Source organism: Glandiceps talaboti, chromosome 14 (assembly GCF_964340395.1).
Source record: "Glandiceps talaboti chromosome 14, keGlaTala1.1, whole genome shotgun sequence".
In the NCBI taxonomy this organism is placed as follows: domain Eukaryota; kingdom Metazoa; phylum Hemichordata; class Enteropneusta; family Spengelidae; genus Glandiceps; species Glandiceps talaboti.
This window is the reverse complement of record NC_135562.1, coordinates 6,996,892-7,022,633: the sequence shown is the minus strand read 5'-3', so window position 1 is coordinate 7,022,633 and position 25,742 is coordinate 6,996,892. Positions and strand designations below refer to the sequence as shown.

At 35.8% G+C, this 25,742-nt stretch overlaps 1 protein-coding gene across 1 annotated transcript in view; it reads left to right on the top strand.

Moving 5' to 3' along the window:
- Positions 1 to 25,742, top strand: part of LOC144445187 (uncharacterized) — a 32,364-nt gene that overhangs the window by 2,809 nt on the left and 3,813 nt on the right. The window contains exons 2-9 of the mRNA XM_078134731.1: positions 14,284 to 14,430; positions 15,591 to 15,698; positions 18,113 to 18,232; positions 20,791 to 20,898; positions 22,657 to 22,776; positions 24,578 to 24,685; positions 24,983 to 25,102; positions 25,464 to 25,571. Of these exons, the coding sequence (XP_077990857.1) occupies positions 14,316 to 14,430; positions 15,591 to 15,698; positions 18,113 to 18,232; positions 20,791 to 20,898; positions 22,657 to 22,776; positions 24,578 to 24,685; positions 24,983 to 25,102; positions 25,464 to 25,571 (907 nt within the window). The 5' untranslated portion in view covers positions 14,284 to 14,315. The remainder of the gene's footprint in view (positions 1 to 14,283; positions 14,431 to 15,590; positions 15,699 to 18,112; positions 18,233 to 20,790; positions 20,899 to 22,656; positions 22,777 to 24,577; positions 24,686 to 24,982; positions 25,103 to 25,463; positions 25,572 to 25,742) is intronic.

The window sequence follows — 25,742 nt, the reverse complement described above, 5'->3', positions numbered from 1 at the left end:
GACGAAGGGACAAAACTCCAACCGTATCGTCTGGCAATGTACTAATAATAGCAGTCAGGGCATTCACTCTTGAAATAGTTGAGTTCTACCAAGGCTATAGTATAGTGGTGTCATTTTACTTCACAATAACTTAGCAACAACAAGGACGATCTAGCTACTTTTCAAATCTAGCCCGTAGTTTGCAAAAGTGGGGCGATTGAATCATGTCTATTTTTGTGTCATGACTGAGCTACAATAGATAGGGTGGGGGGGGGGGCAGAGGAATGGCGGGGGAAGGGATTATCGGATGGGGGGGGGGGTTGTTGAATAGAAGGAGAACCTACAATCAATGCAATTGTAACGTCACAGATTGATTCCAGATATGATATATACTTCGTCCTGCGTGGACGGTGTACAAGACGCGATTCTGACATTGTCCCTATAGTGGAAAGGAGACGGACATGATCAGAATCGTGCCCCGCGACTTACTCCGTGTACAGGACTAACCAGTGAACGTACACACAACTTTATATACAGGTGTACTTGGGTAATTCACCTCTCCTATCGTATGTATCATGAACGGTTGCCAACTTCAACGATTTTACAATTTGTAAATTAGAATTTGACTGTGACTTTCAGCGAGGACTACTGCATCCGACCCCGGCAATAATGAGGTGTGCATCGAGATTCATTGGTGTCCGGCCCAATTTCTAAATGAACGTGTCTGTCTACAAAGAGCTATCGATTGCAGAGGTCAAAGGTGACAGACAGAAATGGTGGTCGCGTTTAACCTATATCGACCCTTTACTAACAACAATGGCACTTTTGTAATCAAAACCTTAGAGGTAGACGTTTGGGCAAACAACGATGCTTCTAATTGGTCCTTAAGACTGCAAATATGACTACCAACCAATTAGCAACCACCTTTAGATACAAGATATTGTTGAGGTTCGACATTCGTATTATTTTTACTACTAGATAAAAGCAACTTTATTTTGAGGATGCTTTTCGGTTCGTCTGCGAACACGTTTCAAATATTGCTATTTTTAGACACCTCACGTTTCATACGTTGTATTTCCGCGGTATGTGTTCTGCATTTGGAGGTTTCCTTCAGATGTTACCAAATTTGGTAGTCTTAGAAAATCCACTGACCGCACAATTTAAACCTGACTAATTTTTCAGGTGAGTTCGAGTGATGCATATAAATTAGATAATTAACATATAATCGAAGTTCAATAAGATGTTTGTACGTTCTAATTGGAAAAACCAATCAGAATTACCGTTGAAAGACTAATACACTGGTATTTGTCATGAATAAAAACCCTTCATTGCAGTGCGCACGCGCTTTAGTATTCAACGTTATTGGGCGATGAATAGTGTCTTTGACAATGACTGTAATAGGATGTCCAATTACATGTAAACGGCTTCCTCTGCACTAACATGAATACTGACATAGAGAACTAGAAATTGCAACGTGTCCAGGACTGGTGAGTCATCACACGTGTAATATATATAGGTACTGTCTCCGAAAGACACCCGCTTTTTAAAGCTATCTATGTTCTATATAATTACGGAAATAGAAAGTATGTTGTGAGATAATACTCATTGAATTCTTCATACAGTATAACGACATAGAAACTGCGTGAGACCCACGATTCAATCTCATTCAGGTGCTTCGCATTAATGTTATCTTATCAGTACAGTCATAAAGATTGTATATGCTAATTCATTGGTTCGGTATCTATTCCACTGCCAGATAACTGTTAACTGTTCTTCTCGGACAAATTTTAATCCTAAAAGTCCAGAAATTAATTAATTAATTAATTAATTAATCAAGCCTGAGGAAATTTAATGTAAATCCCGTTACTTAATCAAATCACACGCCACTCTTTGATTCACGAGATTTTATCGCAGGTGTGTCTTGTACTCCTGAATGCCCACTCAGTAATATGGTCCATCTCTCGAGTCCTGTACAGTTGCTTTTCATACGCTTACGTACTTTTTACCATTGGTTGCATCGCAACAGACTGTTGCTAGCGGCAGTAACTCTGTGTCTGCAGATTTCTTCAACATGAAACGAAATACTGTGTCCCAGGAATGAATCACATTAAACACACATTGCTGTAGTTGCGTAAGTCACTTCTAAATCATGATCTAACCATACACACGCTAATTAACTGAACATGTACAGGGAACATAGTCATGCAAAACAGTTGGCAAAGCTTTCTAATTATCCTCTTGCGTAGAGCAAACCGTGCGTCATCTCAAGCTAATGTTTTGTAATCCGTGCTTCGAGCAAAAATAATTCCATGTATACGAACTATATAGGAGTACTAACACGCACCGGAATCAATGTCAGCCTGATTCTTTTTCCATGAAAAAAACGTGAATATCTTTGTATGGATATCCAATTCCAAGTTTTGAAAACGGATATTTGTATTGCATGACGTATAAAAGTACAATCATGGTCTTTCAAGTCTCTGATCCGGTAACCGTTGGTTTAACTTTATCAATACGTACATTGATAGCAAATCACAACAAACTGATGATGCATGAACATATTGTCAAGTACATTGAGTGTGCCAGTAGGACATCGAACTTTTAAAACGGGATACTGAACTCATCACTATATTAAATAGACACTGACCATTGCAGCAAAATATACCCCCCCCCCGAATATTTTTTGAACCTCTGGTGCAACACACTAGTATTTAGAAATGAAATGTTAAGGAATTTTAATATGCAACTACAAAAGTGCCATAAATCAAAATGGTAAATGATATATTGACCCGATATTATCACGTGACCATTCTAATTTATAATTATACCATACCATCCCGGTCATGGCGGTGGAATCCCCCTCCTTGGGTGGGACACCCCCACCTCCACCTTGTCACACTGGACATCAACTTGAATTGAGGCAGAAAACTTTTGATTTAATAGACTAAGTCTAGTAACTGTACGTGCTACGATCTCTCCAACAGAGAGATCGTAGCACACTGTGACGACTACACATATGGTTAGGGATAGGGCATCTTTTTCGTCTTCCTTGTGTCAGTTATCTTTTCCATGACAGGGTGGCGGCATAGTTGATTGCTCTAAAATTGATCGGTTTCTGATTATACTTTGTACAATAGTTTAGGAACATCGTGAGTTCTGTGTAATTGTTGTTAAAATGACATTTGCATAACACAGGACTATTGTGTTCATTCGTTCGTGTCATGGCTATATTTATGTTGCTGCCTTGTGTGATTCGTGACTGCCCACGTTGTCAACAATGTAAACCTGCTAGGGTTGAGTCACTAGTCCAGCTGGAGGAAATACCAATACCATGAGGTAGAGCGTAATTTGGGTCAAGAGGTCATGGGGTCAACAGAGTCCGGGGGGTGTAATATCACCATGTAAATGTTTCCATAACACTAGTATTCCTACAGTCTGGATGCCAACGTGGTAAATTTCTAACCAAACCACGAGTAAATGGTACCGATACTGTATAGGAACCAGACTATTAGTATTCCTATGTCTGAAGAGTTGTACGACTTTCGATGCTCTAGAATGAGCTGCGGAAAACTTTCATGGTCACAAAATCGTTTAAAAAGACAATTGGAGCGAAACATTCTCAAAATGAAAATATCCGTTAGGATATTGGAAATACTATAGTAGCGTTAGTTCTTCAAGTCGACGGGTAGGCTAGGCACTAACGTGTACCCACCCCGGCCCCATTTGCGAGGGTGATGACGTTATACGCTGACTCGATACATTTGTTAAAATAAACCGGTGGAATTAGATGGTATGATATCGGTGTTACTTGTTTGGTGTTAGTCATGATACCAAATGGTTCTATACTATCAGATGGAAAAATCTGGATAAAATCAAACACATATCACTTAACAAAACCACAAAGTTTTGCTCACTACCGAAAACGCAATAAAATCTTCAAGGGCGAACGTCAACCTTTCCAAAATATTGTTTCCGTTGTAATATTAGTACAAATGTATGTTCAAACTGATTCTCAGAACTCGCAGGTATAGTTGTTTGATGGGCGTTTAGAGAACACAGCCGAAAATACCAACCCAGGAGAGGACCTTGCTAGGGGGTTGCGAAAGTCTGTTACAACCCACGAAAAAAACACCAGTGCATTTGCTTGCTCATGGTAAGCAGGAAATGAGACAAGTTTCAAGCAAAGACACACATTAAAAGCATAATCCCCATATGAGCCAGGACCCCAGAAGTCAGTTTGTTGATAGAATGCTAATTGATCGGTACAACATATTAGTACGGTAGAAAACATATCATTATCTGCGTCAATGCAAATATATCTGGTCGTATTTGTGGTTCGAAGGAGACTTTAGGAAACATCGAGTTTCCCACGAATTCTAGTCTTTTATCGAATAGCGCCTTTCAATTGTTATCCGAAAGTAATCGCATCATCATCATCATCATCATCATCATCATCATCATCATCATCATCATCATCGTCATCGTCATCGTCATCGTCATCGTCATCGTCATCGTCGTCGTCATCATCGTCGTCGTCGTCGTCGTCATTCATTCATTCATTCAGAAACCTTCAATGTCCACATGGATATATTGTATTTGAACAATTCACTCAAATAATCCTTGGTCATAAAAATAGTTGTATCAGACACAACAGAGCAGCATCTTTGCAGGGTTGCTAAGCTAAGCAACCTGTGAACAGTCACCGGGATTTGTGTAATGATATATGCATATATTTGCGGTATAAGTTATATGAGTTCTGGTAGATTTCCTATAAAGGGAACGAAATCGCAAAAATCTAAATATTTTTAGAAGTATCTTCTGATAACAAAAACACTATTCAAAATACATTTATTGTCGCTAAAAATCGATTAGTTTTCAAAGTTTCCAGCACGTTTGCCATTGATAAGTTCTATACATTCAACTGACCATGACTTGGCTTGACTTTTTTATTGTCAGCTTGCCAAATCAACAAGGAGCAGGGTGTTAGTTGTAAACTTAAGGTCTGTCTGTCTGTCTGTCTGTCTGTCTGTCTGTCTGTTTTTCTTTCGTGTTTGTAGCACAGTTTCAAAGTTTCAAAAAGTCATAATGAAATGAAACTTTCAAATTGCGTACAAGTTGAATCCTGATATACTTGCACGTTTACTGACAATTCACACCTTTAATACCCTTAAAAACAGTCAAGTAAATAGAAGGAAAGCATGTATCATGTATAAATATGTAGAAACTGATAGATAATTTACGATGATTGTTACGGATGTTGAATAAGCGTTAATCAGATAGGATATAAACTTTAACTGTAATTACAGATTACTGGTATTCTTGTTGTTCTTCCTGAGTAACGGAGTAATTTTGTTCCGCTGTGTTGTTGTGACTAAATGTTCTACTAGTACTCGTTTAATACCCTCTCCAAAGTTCGTCACCCTGTAGTTCAACATTGTCCCCGGAGATCTAGTCACGTGACCCAGGAGATAATCCAATCAGGACACGCCAGTGTTATCGACCACAGTTGCAATCGCTGACAGAAATTTAGGTCATGTGCGCATGTCATCGGGGGTTTAAAACACTGTGTTAGTTGTTTGTGTCGCCAGTTTACTATTAACATCGACAACGATCCAAACTGTTATTTATCCGTTCTCGGTGAGTTGATTTTATTATTTTTAGTGTGTTAGTGCTAACATAGGCAATATTGTGACTACTGCTCTTAAACTGGCCTGTAAAATTCTACCTTTTTTTCAAGACGTCCGTCACACCCTTCATTCCGTTATTCATTCATTCACTATTTTGTTTAAAACTTAAGACGTGGGCCATTGATTTGTTTTCTCACAATGTCTGGTGTGCGAGACCAGTCGCTGTGTTTACACAGAGAAGGTTACGTACGGTATCCCGAGTTTGGGGGGATTGCAGACTCTCCTTAAAAAAAATCCTACGTGTTCAGGTTTTCAAATTGCTCGTCTCAGACGCCAGATGCTAGATGTGTGGTTTGGTTGACAGTCTCGGACGTACTGTTAAAACACGTGAGAAGGCTAGTTAATGACAATTCTGTACAGCATGGTTAGCGATGAAATATGGCGGGAGATCTCAACATTTGTCAATAGAGCATTCATTGTCTGTCTTCGATCCGACAATATTTGAACATCAGTAGAACGAGTTTGACGTTCAGATAAGAATTTGAGTCAATTGACATTTCGTTATTATGTCTGAGTGATTACTTTTGACGTAGTTTGCCTTTCCGTCGTTTTTAAACAATCGACTGTCGTGTGTAAGTGGGAAAGACGTCATTTTATATTTGATCTAAGTGGGAATGAAGCGTTCGTGATGAATTTGGGATGTAAAGTTCAGACCATCGTGGACAATGCGATCAAATGTGTGATCTCACTATGGCGTAACGAATCCAGAACGACATTGTGCAGATGCTAACTTTGGGATGATATGAGTGTATTGGGAGTTTCCTTTGTCTTTCTATGTTTTAGCTGACCTCGCATGATCCTTCTAGTATGCAAATGAGATAGTCTGGCGTGTGTCGTCACATTGACCGCTATATATACGTATTTGTTTCTTTTGTGTAAAGCGGAAATGTGAAAACAATGTGATATATGCTTTTAAGATTATTTCCATCGCTAGTCGTACACCAATCAGCTCAGGACTTATCTACCGTGATGTTGATGATTCAACTAAATAACATACATGAGTCAGTAAACGCAAACCCTGCGAAATTCTTGTTTACGAAAATCCGCGAAGTAAAGCTTTTAGAACGACCCTGAACCCAGTTCTTATTGATATGAATATATTATTAAGTGACGTCATAGGCAAGTAGTGCTTCCCCTGGATTCGGTCCAAGGTTAGAAATGATCATAAGTCTAGAAGTTATCATGTGACAACACACTTCCGATACCATTTGTTGCCAGTCGACAGATAGGCTATATGGATACTGACGTTACTTGAAATTCACGACAGCTCCCAGCAAGCAGCTTACTAGTAAATGATGAATACTTTATCAGATATGTCACAGGTGGATTTTTAAATTATAAATAAATTACTCAGCGGAAAACGAACACATAATAACATGTTGGATATTGAATGGCCAGTATGCTGTTGTTTATGTAGCATCGACTGTGTTAATATTTAACTTGAAAACGATATGTTCATACTCCAACAATATGCCAAAGTTCTCCACATGTTGTTGACTATATATGTCAGGCATTATAGACCCGTAGCTTTTTGTCAAGTTTATCCAAAATCTAATATTTTGACCATAGACGTTCTCCACCGTCTATGTTTTAAATACGCATTTTAGTCGCTTATCGTATGAAATAATTGACTTTTGGTCGCACTAAATAAAGCAAACGTTAACCTCGTCACGTAGATTGGAAGTTTACCGCACTGCTTTGTGTTTGTGACTCACCTAAAAATAGATATTGTTGACGCAATGATCAAAAACGTCACTCAAGGGCACGGAGTAGTGTTGTATTGTTCGTCAATAAATTCTCAATCGATACTTAACACAGAGTTCATCGAAGGTTCACTTTATACAATTGTGTTTTTGTTTATAATCGGACTTGATCAGAAAACCTTCAGACATATTACACTTTGAACATACAATGCAAGGTAACTGCTGTGTTGTTTACACGTCAAAGGTCATAGTGCATGACGTCATAGGTCAAATTTAGTTCCGTACATTATAATGCTTGTACTGTACACATCACTGTTGGCAACTATACTGTGATGAAAATGATACGGCCAGGTAAATTGTAGTTTATTAATAGAGCAAAAACGCACGGTAAATTTAAATATCCAATAGAAATATATATTATTTTTACGTTGTATAGTATTTCCCAGCGTCCATTTTTTTTTAAATTTTAAATTTGATGTTTATTTTTGTGGTGATGACAGTCACCGAGGAAGTAACTAGTTTGCGTTGGCATGTTGGTATAATGTACGTTTTGTACAGGTGATTCTATACCAGTATATTTCCCGCCAATTTGTTGTCTTATCTGTGATGGTGTACATTTCATACCAAGGAGTTCAATAAACTGATATTGGGGTCAATAAATCTAACCCGTTCCCATCTATGCTATGTCGATAATTCCATTGACTGAGAAGCTAAGTGTTATGATAAATATGATACCCGCGAAGACATATAGCGAGGCATGGTTGACATGCCAACAAACTTTTGAATGACAGCAGCCCAGATGTGCAATCATGTGTGATGATCTGCCTTGAGTATGTAGCTGTGACGTCATCGCTATGTCATGTGACATCATCGCCGTCTCAAGCGTTTGGAATTCGTTAACCTCAAGGTCCCGTAAAATGTGTTCGTTGTATCAAAATAATGATGACTGATATACGCGTGCGAAAATGACGAAGGGGTATAGGATTGTGTTATTTAAAAAAAAACGCCTTTCGAAACCAAGCCTTCAGAATCGTTGTAGGGCAGAATATGTACTAGAGTATTCCGCTGAGCAGAGTCAACAGCCCATCTAGCTAGAGACGTGTCGACTTGTTGTGGTCTTACTACTTAGTTACAATAGTCGGAAAACGACAAGTCTGTGGACTGTATAGCTATGACAAATTTTGCAAATATGAATTTTTTTTAGCAAAATCGTTTACATAGATACTTAGATATTGATTATTTTGATGCTTCCAATCCAAAATAAATTCATATTTTTGCAAAAAGTTAGAGAAAAACAATAATTTCTGTCAAATTATTTGAGTGGGAAAAACTGAAGAGCAAACTAGGAGAGTTAGCTTTACGTCTATCTTTAATTTGCAACTTGCAAGAATCAACTCACAAGATCTAGAATGCTGTAATCAAGACGCCGGTAAAATATTATTTAAAAAAAATATTTATTCAGTATCAGAATTTTAATTTGCGACATGCAAGAATCAACTCGCAAGAATGCGATCAAAAACCCTATGAATGAATTTATTTCAGAATTTTAATGGAAGATATCTTGTTCTTGTGTGATCGAATTACTGGCGATGTGTCATACGATGTCGTCTGCTATCACACATGAGGTAACACATTTAGTAAACAGTTAAATATTCTAACCATTTGCTGTATGTTGATTGCAATAAATGTTACTTTTCTCAACTGAATGACTTTGTAATTGTGAAATCATGCGTCATAATTATACAGTTACGTTACTGAGCTACAGTTGTGTATATGGAATTATGGGAACACTATCACATTGTACGTAAAATGTCCCCACCTTCGTGTTTTAATTTTTTTTTTTAGAATTCACGCACCCCAGATATTCAAAACATTGGTCACCTCCATAATGTAGAACTGAAATGTACGTATCTTTTCAAATTTTGAACAGTTTTACAAGTTAGTAAGAATAATTGAAATAGGAACAATAACACAAAATATGAATAATACGAATAATTCCAAAACGAGAACTTCCAAAAATTCTCTTATTTTCACAGAAGTTAAGAAAAAATACTCGTTAAAAGTTACAATTTTGTGATAGCGATCATTTCATGTCTACGTTTGAATAAGATCGCATCACATTTAAGCTTATTCTTGCCTCGGCTGACATTTCTGAGACAGGCTTTTGCGTTTATCGTTTTCTTTCTCACGTTCAAACGTTTTTCCCCCATCAGAGCGACCACCACACATGTACACACACATTGTTTCGATTAGAGGAACTCGTCTTTAACCCTACTTTGTGATATGTTGTTCACATACCGTTGTTATATTTTAACCTTCGTGACCCTGAAACCAATTCAATGTGGCCTTCTTATAGTCTATTTATATTTACGACGTCACGTGATATACAACGTCACGTGATATACAGACCGGGCAATGAAGTAGCCTGCGATAGTATGTATTTTGATATCAACCTGTCAAATTTGATACAATATAAGCCTATCCCCTAGGGGGTCATCCACGCATACGCAAAATTTTGAAGAGGCGTCATACTCATATCATGCAAACGAAAACGAATTGTATTGAATTGTATTGAAAATTAGTCACGAAAAGGTTCGCCTGTGGTATGATTATTCGTTCGTATTCAAATGACATCATATAAATCTATTGTATTTCCACAAGAGTCTTGGGCTTAATTGGTTATGCGCTCGAAAACCGAACAAACAAAAATTTGTGAACATTGCTAAACATGACAAATGAACGATAATGTGATTATAACTGTCAATATTAACATTCTCCAGTGACTATATATTTATAAAATCTTGAAATATATTATTTTCGTTGACACTAATATTTTGTCACATTATCGTCATGCCTATCATGTTTATCAATATTCATAATTATTTTGTTTGTTTGTTTGTTTGTTTGTTTGTTTGTTTGTCTGTCTGTTCGTTCGTTTTTCGTAAGTGTGAGACCCCTGTGGTATTTCAAGTGAAATGGTGGTTTTCTAACATGACGTAAATTTTCGTGTAAACGTTCCGAGTCAACTTTAATCACCCTTTCTTTTATAGGTGCAATAATTGTAGCGTCTTGTTGCGGGTTAAACACTAAAACTTAAAAAGTCACCAAAACAGACGAAAAAACCCTCAAAACCGCAGCAAGACGCTACAATTATTGCAGCTACCTTTCTTTACTTCGTCGGCATTGTCATTTACTCATTCTCACAAGCCAGCACACATATTTGGAGCAACGAAACATGCGTGGCGGTGCGTCTTGGACGGTGTCGTAAAAGAGGCTGCTGTGGTTTACGACGATGCATTTACTCACCCACCCCCTGTCATGTCAGGGTCCTATCCCACAGGGGACATATAATCTTGCTTGTATTAAGAAAAGGGTGAAATCTCAAAGCCAAAAAAGGGTTGTTGAACTAGTTAGCTAAAAATGCAAGAAAAAATCTCGCGCCACCTCAACAAGGGTCGTATGCCATTGGAATAACTGTGACGAACTTGTATTTGTAATATTTTGCTGTTGAAACGTTGAATGCTTATAACAAATATATTTGACATTTGCGGGGGTTGTATTTATATTTCACATACCAGCAAGATAACGTTGCGATTAGTGTATTTACAAAAAACATGGCTTCTACACACACCCTGGATTATGTGTATTTTGAAACGTTGGTCATTGATGTCATTACATGATGTCAATTCCAATTTGAAAGATTAGACTTCTCATTAATAGCGGAGTAATAAACTCCATGGCTTTCGGTTCCCCCAATGTGTATTACAATAAACTGACATGCGCAAAGACTTTTCGATCGAGTGTATACATATTGTGAACATGCGCTCAAGGCCGATGTTCTAACGCTTCCACAGCTCTGAAAAATTAACGTGAAATGAGAAACTTACAATTTTCATAGAATTATTTAATTATTTCCTCGAATATTAATAATTACATGTACAGCAAGTACTGTAGATGTCGACTGACTGTTTTGACGACAATATTTCAAATTGTGTGTAATATACCATTCTCGACCTTGCACTGCCAATAGTGTCGATAACTCGTGCATCGGATTGTATACTGGCAGCCGGGGTGGGGTGCACATGGGCGTGTAATATTTCATAGATTGTTGTTTTCCTACATATATTCCTACATGTAAGGGGAAGAGATATTATTTCTTCGTAGTATAGAGATTTATACATTCGTAGCAGCAAGATTCGTACGATATTTTCCTAAGAAAACGGCATTCTAAGCAATAAGAAAACAACAATCTATGAAATATTACACGTCCCTGCGGCCGGGTGGGGGTCAGTAAAGTTGTACCAGACAGCCGACATCGCCCATTTTGTATTGGCAATGTTGTAATAATCTTTTGATTTGGAATTCGCTATGATTTGCTAAATCAGGGACACATTCCGTTTTCGTTTGGCAAGACTGCAGTGCAGAATGCTCAAGGTAGTTTGTTGACCCCCCTTAATTATGTAATAGTCTACTATGACCGATAATGTAGTCAAATTATAGAAATGATGCATAATGTATTTGTTTACCACCACCCAATATAGATAAGGATAAGAGTTATGTTTCTTTTACCAAGAATTACTCAGAAAGGTCAGTGTGGTTAAGTAATGCTACCAGCCTCTGTACGTGTTGTGTATCAGGTATCAATCATGATGTGCTGATAGCATATTGCATGTTCTGTGTTCAGATGACAAAAAACACATTTTAATCGTTTACATGTTCAGTTTAGAGATCACGTATTTGGCATTGATGTGTACGGTAAATGTCAATTTTTTGTGTGCATGGTTCCTTATCTTTAGATTCCAGAAAAGTCGCGTCATTTCCTTTGATTAGTATTAACAGAAAAAAACCCCGTGAGCTGTCAAAGTTGAGTTGGTGTGGGTTCAGTTTGTTCGTAAACAAAGTATAGGATTGCTATTCAAAAACAATAACATACATGTTTTGACAGCGGGTGTAATAGACTGAGAAAGAATAACAAACAACAAACCGCGTTAATTGATACCAGTCATATTTGAACTCGTAATATGGACCCCTCCATTTTTGGGGAATTTTTTGTTCGTTTGATCTTTTAAAACCCACTTTTGAACTAAAAGCATCAATGAGCTTCTTTTCTTGTGATTCAAGAATACAGGAAAGCTGAAATTTACCAACATTTTTGGATAAAAAGGAATTTTTTGCAAAATATTTTGGGCGGGAAAGTTGGGTTCTAAAACGTTTGTCACAATGTAACAATTTAGTGTACTCACGGAGTTCATATTGATCTGGCGATACTTAGTGGATTGTGAACCAGAATATTAAAGGAGATTAAAATACCAGATTTCTAGGCCACTGAAAAACGCGAAATTCTTAAATTCTTAAATGTATCATTATTGATGAATATATGATGTATCGGTCGCCATGGATTATGTTACTAAGCTTTCAGCTGCCATTATAACAATGATTGGTGTCGAATACTATTATTTCATTTCCTATAACAAATGATCCGGACGTCACGTTGATAAATTGTTTCATTGCAATTAAATATCCGTTCCTCTGTTAATTAAATTTGATAAAGTATATTAGGTTTTGTGTACTTAATTTAGTAATAAACGACACTGCCCATAATTATTTTCGCATTGTAGTTAGTTTATTGCATCATTTATTTATCCATGTGAAAGACGTGTCACAGAATTTGCAATAAATTACTTTACTAAATTGTCGTACTGGCTATTGAATGTTTGTCATGTTAAATTATGAAAAGTGGAGACTTGCGTCAATCTCGTGGTCCGTTAGACACTCATGACACATAGTTGCAGTGACCTTTGACATACAAAATTTGTTACTACACGTACGTATCCGTGAATCCGGCAATAACCAGCTGACTTATGCCAATATGAATCCAAACCTTATTTAGGTATTGGGACAAATTCGTGTTCAGATTATTTTAGAGAATGTCTCACATTGCTTTCTATCGAATTTGTCGACAAAACCATCCCGGGAAAACCATATGCCAAGTACATATAGCTCCATGTAAAAGGTGACATGTCTTTTGATTTGTAGTCTGTTCAGTACAACTTCGTTGGCTATAAATCAAAGCTAGTGCAAGCAGGAAGTCGTGTCAACGTTCATGAATGAATATATCATTATCATGTCCAACAGTATATGAACTCCATCACGAAACTGGGCCTGGGTAGCGTGACAGGTGGAATGATAATAAATACATGACGAATATCCTAGCTTCTTTGAATCTGACGACACGTTTACACAGCAAAATGCACGTCTTGGCTACATTGTTGCAACAAACTTTTTCTCGAAAATCTGACTCAGAACTCTCGGGAAATCTGGCTCGGAATTTGGACAAATGGACACAGAATAAACTTGCATCGCGCAAATCCCTGGGTCAATAATATATCGTGACTTGCATGCAAAAGTTAATACTTCACGGCGAACTGTTTAGTTTGATAAGCTTCGTTACACACGTGTTTCAAATTTCCACCAATCTTGTGTGAACTTCCTTCCTTTGTAATTTTATACACATTCTTCACGTTTACAAATACTTCAAATTTATCTAAATTATTCGTTAGTGATTTGAGTTTTAAACACCAAAGATTTCGAATAGGTGCAACACTTTTTATATTCACATAGTATTTAGTAAATCATATCATAAACTTTGATTCACTGTCATAAGCCCGCCCTCTATCGATGATTACAACCTGCTTGTGCTCTGTGCTTGTGTAAGCCCAATCGCATGCACATCATGTACGCCCGGACGTGAACGCAAAGGGCCCCTGATATAGCATAGGATAAGGTGGACGTGGTCTGTACGCACGGTTTGACGTTTCAAAAGTTATTTACAGTTTTATGAGATCTTGTATGAAACGTTAAAACCAATCGATACATTCTTCTAACAGAAAAAAACATATTGTTGTTCGTTTCAGTTATTTGAAAACTTGTTCAACTTCCAGTCAAAATGATGGCAGATAACAAACCAGACCCTGCAGCGGTTGCTGAGGTGAAGAGCTTTGACTCCACTAAACTAAAACACGTCGAGACGCAGGAAAAAAACCCTTTGCCCACAGCTGATAGTAAGTATAAAAACAACACACGGACGGCGAAACATGATATGGTGGTTCCGTTTCAAGGATTTTAAATGAAAATGTCGAAAACCCAGTGATAAAAACATATGTTTACAGTTTACAAGTACAACACACCAATTTGCAAATATGGGTTCATTCGCAACGATGTTTCTGTCGTCATTTTTGAATGAACTCACTCGAGTTGGATGTTTAAATTTTAAATTTAAATTTAATACAAAATGTATGACTGTATTTAGTGGTCTTTAGTCCTGCTTGCATACGGAGTAATCCGGGACTCGATTCTGACAATTTGTCCCTCCTACATCCTTGCATACGGAGTAATCCGGGACTCGATTCTGTCAATTGGTGTTTAGAGTCAAGTCAGTAATACAGACTCGTGCACCGCCTGTAAGCAGGGCTAAGTAGTCTTTAGATACTAAGTAAATGTCTCATTGTCTGGGTGAAGTACACTTAGTTTGTTGACAAACCTGATGTACGTGTCACGATCATGTAACAAACAATGTGTGCCCCAAGGCATTGACTAGGTGTTTGCAATTGTAGCTTGGAATCCATAGATGTGCGTGTGTGAACCAGAGTACCGATGTGCTTGAAATCGTATGCAATAATCATGTTTGGGGTATATTTTCAGTCTGATGCAAATCCTCACACAACGACAGGGTCTCCAAATTAACAGTAGTCCCATGTCCACAGACTACCAATTCTTGTCATGGGGCTACCATAATTACAGCTGGTAGTCCACTCAGACTACCACTGATTATGTGATGAAGATGGAAGATTTATGGACATGAAAGTATTTAAAAAACACACATATTTCCAATAGAGAAAATCTGTTTTCAGTTCAGGAATATGGGACTACAGGTCATAATCCTTGGGCTACCAATTTCTGAAATTGGTAGCTCACTAGGCCTACCAAAGAAAAAAAGTTAATTTCAAGCCCTGAAAGATCAGAAATTCCTCAAATATGTTGTGAATATTGCTCGCAAAACTCATGTTTGCTAAATATATACAAAAAATAATTATGTTGTTTAAACATGGCAGCTCATACTAATGGAACAAAATTGTATTTGTAGCTGGTGATACATACATGTCTCCCTTTATGTCCTAAGAAATTTGTAAACCGTATATATACACATATATTTGTTCCACAGCTATCAAGCAAGAAATGATGGATTCCAGGGCTGAAATAAAGGTTTTTGATCAGCAGTCTCTAAAACATGTGGAGACATCTGAGAAGAATCAGTTGCCAACTGCTCAAGGTAGGTCATAGAGTGATTTGATTTAGAATAGTTTGGTTTGGTTTGATTTCTTTTGAGGTATGTATATTCAAAGGATTAGCAGTCTGTATGGAATTTGTCCGTCACAATCCAGAGCATATTTTTCCACTGACACAACAAAAAATTGAATTATAATAGAAATGGTAACAACCTCTTGGACATAAAGAGGCCGGTGTTTTTTTTTGAGGATGGAATTTCTCAACTGTCATTCTTCAAGGAGAATATCAACCTGTTTAATCTTGATCACAGACTCAAGTAATGTCATGTTGTGGTAGCACCCTGGTTCATTTATACAGGAAACTAAGCTAATACTGTAAATGAAACTTTGGAGTTAGGTTTATGGGATATGAATGACACACACACACACACACAGACAGACAGACACACACACACAGACAGACAGACAGACAGACACACACACACAGACACACATAGACACACACACAGACACACACACACACACACACACCAGGATATGTATATTCATCTAGAATTGAGTATGGGTAGTGAGGTCGAGTTTACTTCTTTTATCAACTCACTAATAGTAATATAACAAACAAACAAACAAAAAACTGTTGCTTGAAATGGATTAATAAGATTTATGGTTCAGGGTCTTAGAGTGAGATCTGTTGCCATAGTAACTAAGCCTTGAAAACCATAAATTAATAATCTGTTTTCATAAAACAGCATGATGCTGAAATATTGGTGTGAAATTACAACTGGACATGAATATTGTAGGAAAATAACCAATATTGATAACTTGAGGGAATAAATACCTGTATTCATAATGTGACATCTGATTGAAGATTAAACATTCATTGCCTTGTATATCATTGGCATTTTGGTAATTTGTTGAAATTTGAACTACTATATGTCCAAAATTTGATAAAATAAAATAATGTCATTAATATCAGTTTATACAAGGTTAGAACAGTTATTTCCTAAGTAGAGATTTTCAGTTGGAAATATTTGAGTTTGTTTCAGTTTGGATCAAAAATTATTTTATTCCTTTTTAGTGCATAAAATGAAATTTATATAATGTCCAGGAATACATGACATTGTAGTTCACCAATTCTTAGCATGTCTATTGGCATGATGAGTTTTTTACACTGTTATAATTCTATCATTAATACCTGTAGTAAACTTAGTGACTTACACAATGAACCCATTATATGAGGGATGGCCCTCACTGGATTTCTTGGGAGACAAGTGTTTTATACACTTAAAGAGCTATCCAGTATAAATAAAAATTATTTTTATGCAAAGGTCTGGGAACCTTAGGAAGAGTAAGGGAAATCTGGTTAAACTTGTCATCTTTGTTTGTTTGTTTGTTTGACTTTATTTAAACTTGATAAATTGTTGAGCCAATGGCTCTTCTAACACAATGTCCATACCTTGTACCCTGATTCTGGTGGGAAAGCCATGGTAAATATCCAGACAAACTTGGATATATTTTACCAACTACCCAGAAACCCCTGTTACTATTTCAAAAGTATTATTAATTGCGGAAACATTATGTGCATAAATTGAATGGATGAAAGGAAATGCAGCTATTTTACTGCAGATTATGAATATTCAAATGAAGTTATGTGGACATGTACTATGTAATAAGTATGGCAATTTATGATAATGATATGTAAGCAAATAGATGAACTATGTAATAAGTATGGTAATGGATATATACTATGTGATAAGTATAATTTTATGATAATGTATAATTATGTACATACACTACATGTACTATATGTATGTAATAATTATGATTTATATGTAAATTTACACTACATGTACTATGTAATAAGTATGATAATTTATGATAATGATATGTAAATACACTACATGTACTCTGTAATAAGTATGATAATGTTATGATATGTAAATATACTACATGTACTATGTAATAATCATGATGTTATGATATGTAAATATACATCATGTACTATGTAATAAGTATGATAATTTATGATAATGATATGTAAATTTACTACATATACTATACAAAATATGATAATTTTATATGTAAATATACTACACATGTAATAAGTACAATTTATGATATGTAAATTTACACATGAACTATGTAATAAGTATGATAATTTTATGGTAATGATATGTAAATTATGCTAATGTTTCTTAAGTGTAGCCTTTATAGGCCATAATAATGGAATATTAGAAATATTGGTACAGGCATTGATGAGTAGAAATATGAAAAAAACAAAACAATAGTACTAACTGCATGGGTTAATCATTACATGCACTAACTTGTAGACAGTGTACATGTGATATTTGTCTAACATGCTTGCTTTTGCTTTTTTTTTAATTGTTGTGTTTATTGTTTGTGTTAACCTCGTGTTTGTGTGTTTGTGTTTGTTGTTTGGTGTTCGTTGTTTGTTAAGATCTTAGAGCAGAAATGATGCCTGATGATAAACCCGACAGAAGTGATATTGCTAAGTTTGATACCACTAAACTAAAACATGTTCAAACAACAGAAAAAAATGTGTTGCCTACTAAAGATGGTGAGTTTTGTCACAATACTTGAAGCTGTATGCCTGTAGTTAATTTACTTATCTTCTGTAACTAGTATAGGGAAGTATGTGCACATAGATGATATTTCAAAGATGATATTTCAACTAAATTATCGTAACAACTTACAAAATGTTCCTCAACTTTGGTCATGCCATCACGTTTCATTCAATTCACAATATCCTGCTTCACATTGTACAAACTAGGTTATATAAAATTTAAACCAGTTACTAAATTACTGGAATTTGGAACTATCAAAACTGTATGTCAATACTAACCCAGTTTTGATCGTCATGCATGTTGGTTTTGTTTATTTAACATCGGATCTGAATTTCAAGTTTTTGTTTGTAGGTATGAAACTCAGATATCCTGTTCACTGCACTGTGGAGATACATTATTGGCTGGTCATACCTCCTAGCTATCATAGCAACAGCTTGTCTTTAGAATAGTTCAAACGCTATGTAAATGTATACAACTAGTCAGACTGCCATTATTCAAATGAAGTCATTATGTAAATGTACACAACTAGTCAGATGATCATTATTCAAATGAAGTCATTATGTAAATGTACACAACTAGTCAGATGATCATTATTCAAATGAAGTCATTATGTAAATGTACACAACTAGTCAGATGATCATTATTCAAATGAAGTCATTATGTAAATGTACACAACTAGTCAAACTACCATTATTCAAATGAAGTCATTATGTAAATGTACACAACTAGTCAGACTTATTCAAATGAAGTCATTATGTAAATGTACACAACTAGTCAGACTTATTCAAATGAAGTCATTATGTAAATGTACACCTTTTACTTCAAATGATGATCACAGGAGTTAATATTGAATGACTAGGCTAGTGTGATTAGTGTAGCAGCATGTGATAATTGACATGTAATTTAGTAAATTAACATACTGGTGTATAATAACAAAAGTTATGGCTATCTGATTTAGTTAAACTATTGTCGAGACAAGCTATTGGTAGGAGGGCTAGGAGAAGGAGGATGACCAGCTAATGATGCATCTCAACAGCACAGAGAATAGGCTATAAATCATTAACTTTAAGACACCTGTCCAATTTCAGGAATGTTATACCTTATAACTGTAGTCAAAATAGATAAAAACTTCTTCAACTTGAAGAATAACAAATTCATAAGATGGCAAAAATACCAAAATTTCCAGACATATTAGCCTCTAGAGTCCCTTTAAGCTTGGAAAATGTCCTTGGTGACAAAGCTATTCTCTTTCATCAAGGTGGTATGGTATAGTTTTCAAAGTCTTCTGGGTGTTTGGAATGGTCTTATAGCTTTCTATGGTATTAAGATATTGCATAACATAACCTTCATGTTTTTGAAAATGCTTTCAAAACTGCAACAGCTGTTCCTGGAGTATTTCTAGGGTCATTTAAATAGTATATCATGATTTATGCATGGTGTTTTTTATCCTGAAGTGTATAAATAAATCCATAAGTAATTATAGATATGACTATGAGTGTACATATCAATATGATATTACAAACACAATATTAAAAAGAATACATGTAATAAATAATGTTTTATGGTACCCAACCAGAGAATGAGAGACATCTCCAGTTACAGCTATCGCAGGTTAAATTTGAATATTTTTTTCATTTTAATTTCATATTTCCTTCTTCATTATGAAAATCCTATGATTTCATACAGTTTGAATTCTGTGAATGGATATATTTTGGTGTGTAAATATTTAAGTGGAACTACAATTTAGCACGTTCCAGCTCTGATTTACTCTGCACATAAAGTATTTTTGACTAAAGTACACATCACTTTTTTAAGTAATAGTGATTCACATGAAATAAAGCAGTCTTTATGACATACAGTTATTCAGAATTCACATTTAGTTTGGCTCAAAAAAAATTCCGTTAAATATGCCAAAATAAACTTAGATCCAAAATACATATATTCACAGTATTAGTATTGTATACATAATCTTTTATTTGCAATTATGCATATTATTAGGCAAAAAAAAATAATTGTGTGTTTCTGGTAACATGACCTCAGAGAACAGGGTAGGTAGGTTTGATCAGTATTCTATTTTATCTTTTTTAATTGTTTTTATTTTTGAAAAAAATGTTACTTCAGCCCAAAACCAAATGAAATGTCAGTCGGAATACGCTTTCAGACTTCAGTCTGTGATAGTTTGATGAAATATGTACATACATCACTGGGGAAAGAAAACAGATGTACATGAAGGTCATAAAGACAAAGAATTTCTAATCTTTTTGTTTCAAATGTTTAAAAAAATGTTTAGGGTTGGCGGCTTAAACTCAGTAGGGTTGGTCGGGGTTATCAGAAACACACAATTTTATATATGTTGCCATATTATTATTATTATTATTACATAAATTGATATATTTATGTTCTATAGCTGATTGATCTAGCATTATCTTTATTGTAATATTCATTTGCAGTAATGCTGGCAACTATATTTTGCTTTGTATTTAATTTTCATTTGCTCACCATATCTCTATTATTTTTGCTCTATTTTCTTTTATTTAATTTCTGCTTCTAGTTATTAAGGAAGAAGCTACAGAAAGCCGAGCAGAGGTGAAAATCTTCGATAGATCTAAACTTAAACATGTTGAGACTGAAGAAAAGAATCCTTTACCTACACCACAGAGTAAGGATTACGATTTGAGTTTTATGTTAACAACGAAGTTGCTAAATTGAGTACTAAAAAAATAATAAAAATTTTTTTTAAGGCCACAACTAACATTATACTTTCATAAAAAAACTCGCACTTTGACACAATAATGATCTCTTTGAAAGTCTGGAATTGATACATATTTCAGGACATTTTCTCCCTAGAGATGTAAAGTACCAAAGGGCAACATAAATGTATGCGAGGACAGTTTTTGTATGAAAATGGCTAACCTTTGACCCTTGACCTCCATGTTAATTGTACTTTGACCCAGTTTATCACATAGCTGTTGAAAACTCTGCATTTTGTATGTACATTAAAAGCCCCCATGCCCTGATTATTTACACAGCTTGGTATTACTAGTAGCATAAATTCAAATTAGTCTTGAGTTCTTCCTGATCGAGGAATTGGAAATTTTCAGAAACAAATTGAAATTGTACTCGGAATGAACCAATCTTGAAAGATTGTCATGTAAAACCTTCAAAGATAGTTTATGGTTGTTGACGACAGATGTCAAATTTAAGACCATAAAAATATTTTACTTCAGTGACAAATTTCTGACAAGAGTTTTGAGTTTCCAAAGAGAACTAAGTTATTGTTAAATGTACCAATAAAGCCATTCTTTGGGGTTTAACAGAACTAAGTTACGGTTTACGTACCAATAAATCCATTTATTTGGGGTAAAACAGATGAAACAGGAATTCCTGATATTTTGTAATTAGGTGTTTTACTTCTGCTACATAGTAATACAGGAAGAAGTGTTTCACAGTCGAATGGAGGTGAAATGTTTTGACAAAACTAAACTTAGACATGTTGAAACTGAGGTCAAGAATACATTACCATCAGTACAAAGTTAGTGTTTACTAGTGTGCCATGTTGACCATCGGTACAAAGTTAGAAGTGTGGTGGTGTGTTAAACATCCTTACAAATTAGTTCACGTTGTTTGTCGTGTGGAAAATAAAAGGGATGTTATATGTTAATGGGCTACTAGGTGTATCTATTTTGCATTTGCAGTGGTTAGCAAAATTTGTACCTTTACATAATCCATTGTTAGCTAAGAATCTGAGTTAATACCCTTGTGAAGAGTTTGTGTCGAATTGTGTGTTTCGGGTTTGTTGGCTGTGTTGTGGGACATGCTGTGAGTTTTGGGTTTGTTGGCTGTGTTGTGGAACATTGTATTATGGGTTTGTCGGCTGTACTCTGGAATGAGTTGTGTGTTTCGGGTTTGTTGGCTGTGTTGTGGAATGAACAAAACCTCTCTCCAATGTCTATGGCAGAACTAATGAATTATATTATTGAATTTTTTGTTTTAACCATGTATGGGGGAGTGGTGAGGAGGGGGCAGAGGAGGGGGGGGGGGCTTGGATTAATAACTGGAGAGGTCAGGTTTGGTAGATTTTACGTATCTACAGACCATAACAAATGGGGAGAAGGTAGAACTGAACTACAATGTATTTAAGACGTTAAGTTATGTCAGACATTTAAAGTTATGTCCGATTTTCAGACATTTAGAAAATATACCTAGTATTGACACTATTTACACACAATTTGCACTTTTCAACTCATTTACTCATTTACTTGCACTGTACCTGATGTACTGATATCTCACAAATTTTACCACACCAATTTGCATGCAATCCTTTTTTTTTTGTAGCTTGTTTTCCTATTTGCTGTTACCCCTTGTGATTTGCTGTGCTTAACATATTTGTGATTTGTGTTTGCGTTGTGTTTGTTAGATCTTAGAGCAGAAATGATGCCAGATACATTGCCCGACAGAAGTGATATTGCTAAGTTTGATTCCACTAAACTAAAACATGTTGAAACAACAGAAAAAAATGTGTTGCCTACTAAAGATGGTGAGTTTTGTCAAAACTTGAAACTGTAAGCCAAATTCAGTCAACAATTGAGGTGGTTTTTAGTACAACTGCTGACATCAGACCATGGACGAACGGAACCTGTTACAAACAGGGGAAGTAAACAACTGAATTGGATTAATAACACTTGGCTCAGCATGTTGGGACAGCAGAGACTTGTATTTACACACCATGGTTTGATAAGAACAGTTTTATGATCTCTTTATGTATACATGAAATGTAAGGGGAACTGGAAATTTGTTTGTTAGGGGCCATAAGGGAAGTATGTAAACAAAAATAACTGATCAAGTTTTTCACATACTTTTATCCTTAGTATTTACATGTATATACCTTTAGACCAAGTTTTTTACAAAGTCACTTTTATTCTTGGTATCTATATCCTCGCTGCTTTCACAAAGTTGCTAAGTTCTGACACCTGAAATGTAAATTCCTTGCACATAGTCAAGCTTCTTTGATTTATGAAAAATGCACAGGATAGTAACCAAAATATTTACACTGCTCAGTTGAAATGAATATGGCTTGCAGTGGCAAACGTTATTACACAAATACTTACAAAATGCTCACAACATCAACCATTTGTTTTGGCTAACTCATAATTCACACTTTGATGCCATCATACTCAATTCACATTATAATATATTGGTCTTCTTCGAACCAAATTTATCCTTTTATTTTGCATGCACTACGTGTCCCTGTGGTTATCCCCTATTTGCTCTGTATGAGAATGAAAGAAAAATCATTTTCAAATAAGTCTAGTCCTGTATGTGTTACGATCATCTCCAAATGGATTTCTCTAGAACAGAGTTCTATTTTTACCACCAACTGCAATAGTTTATGCTATTGGAGCAGTGATATAAACATGATGATGTTATAGCGCCCTCACATCACTCACATTCAAACGGGAGGTTGAGTTGTAAACTGACCAAGAAACCAATAACAACTGCCTGTCAGTGTGTGATGGATTACTATTGACATGTGGTTCATCCCTTCCCCAGAAGGAGATTTATCTAGATTTTTGATAGAATTTGTCCATTTGACTATATGTTAGAAAGAGATCTTATAGAATGACTACATGTACATGTATAGTAACTAGACTAGACCCAAATCTAATCATTGGGATTTGGTTCTGGTGTGCTGTATGTTATAATTGAAACCAACATCCTTAAATACATGGTAATTTACATTACTAATGTGTTCTTGTATTCCAGGCTATGAAATAGTAACAAAGCAAAGATGTACAGCAAACTAATCTCATTTTGCAAAAAAATATCAAAACTTTGTTTAAATTTCAAATTTTGGATATTTTGAAATCTCACGGATTGATGTGGTTTCGAATTATTTTGGCTTATGACAGGAAGTATTGTATCAAAGAGATAAAATTCCAAAGTGTGCAGTTTCTTGGATGAAGTCTGTCTTTTTTGAGAACTATTTTACAACAATGGGTGACATTAATATTTGAATTAATGGAGCCTTGTATAATGAGACAAGGCTATGTCTGTAGACTAGTAACTTTCACCTCAGGGTCCCTTTCGTTCAGTGACTGCATTTGAAACAATTCCTCTGTAATTTGTGTCAAAATAACTCTTGAACTTGAAGATGTAAACTCATTTTTGTAGCCTTTGTTTTCAGTAAATAGAAAGTCTGGTAAGTAAAGTATGGTCTGAAGTACTTACGAAAGAGGAAAATGTAAAGACCAAAAAAAGACCATATGTTCTATTACATCTACATCTGAACATAGAGGGCGCTGTATGTATTAAACTCAAAATCCGCTATCTTTTCACAGTTATTCAGGAGGAAGCTACTGAAAGCCGAGCAGAGGTGAAAAGCTTTGATAAGTCTAAACTTAAACATGTTGAGACTGAAGAAAAGAACCCACTACCAACTCCTCAAAGTAAGTCAGACTCTATGATGTAACATGTAGTTGTCATCTCTATGTCTAGGGGATACAGAAAGTGTGTAGCCTACTGGTATAGTTTCGAGAATGAGCAACAGTGCGAAAAGTTGACATGCAACCTGGATTCATTGAAGACATGCTGTCACCCCTATTGTACTCAAGATTTGGATTAACCCTATTGTTACTTGTGTATTATGCTTGACATCACTGTAAGGATGGGTTTAGAAGGGGTGCTAGGCTACTTGCACAGAACATTTCAGATTTGTCTAACCATGTTCCTTCTTTCTTCTCTAGCTCTCAAAGAAGAGATGAGGCCTGAAACATTGCCAGATGTGAGTGGAGTAGCATCATTTGACTCCAGTAAACTGAAACATGTTGAGACTCAAGAGAAAAATGTTCTTCCAAGCAGTGAAGGTAAACTTACATATACTGACAGACCCCCCCCCCCCCCCCCCCCCCCCCATACCATAGTGGTTAGAGCTCAGAATTAGCAGTTGGGAGGTCATGGGTTTGGATCGTGCTGGAGACAAGATTTTTCTTACTCCCTCACAAAGCGAGTACAAATTTGGGGTCTCCTAGAGTATTGACTCAAACAGTTGTGGATGATTACTCGCACGGAGCCCGCAGGTGCTATGTTTGCTGGGCCTGGGTGACTCTGGGATAGCCTGTGGACTGACTGGGAAAGCCTTGGCAGTTCCACAGCAACGTGATGATTAGAGGGTACAATTTGTTATCAAACCATAAGTCATAATTACTTTTGTCTTTCTTCTGACAGTCATTAAGGAAGAAGCCACAGAAAGCCGTGCAGAGGTGAAAAGCTTTGATAGATCAAAACTTAAACATGTTGAGACTGAAGAAAAGAATCCATTACCTACACCACAGAGTAAGTCTCTAATAATTCTTATTTTCCATGGTTGAACAAATAAAAAAATATTTAGTAACGATATGATTGATAGTAGTGTTAAAGTACATGAATTCAGATCAGCTGTGATAGCTTTCCATTGGTTGGTTCGTTCCTTGTCAAGTTCAACTTAAAGTATGATTTAGGGATAGT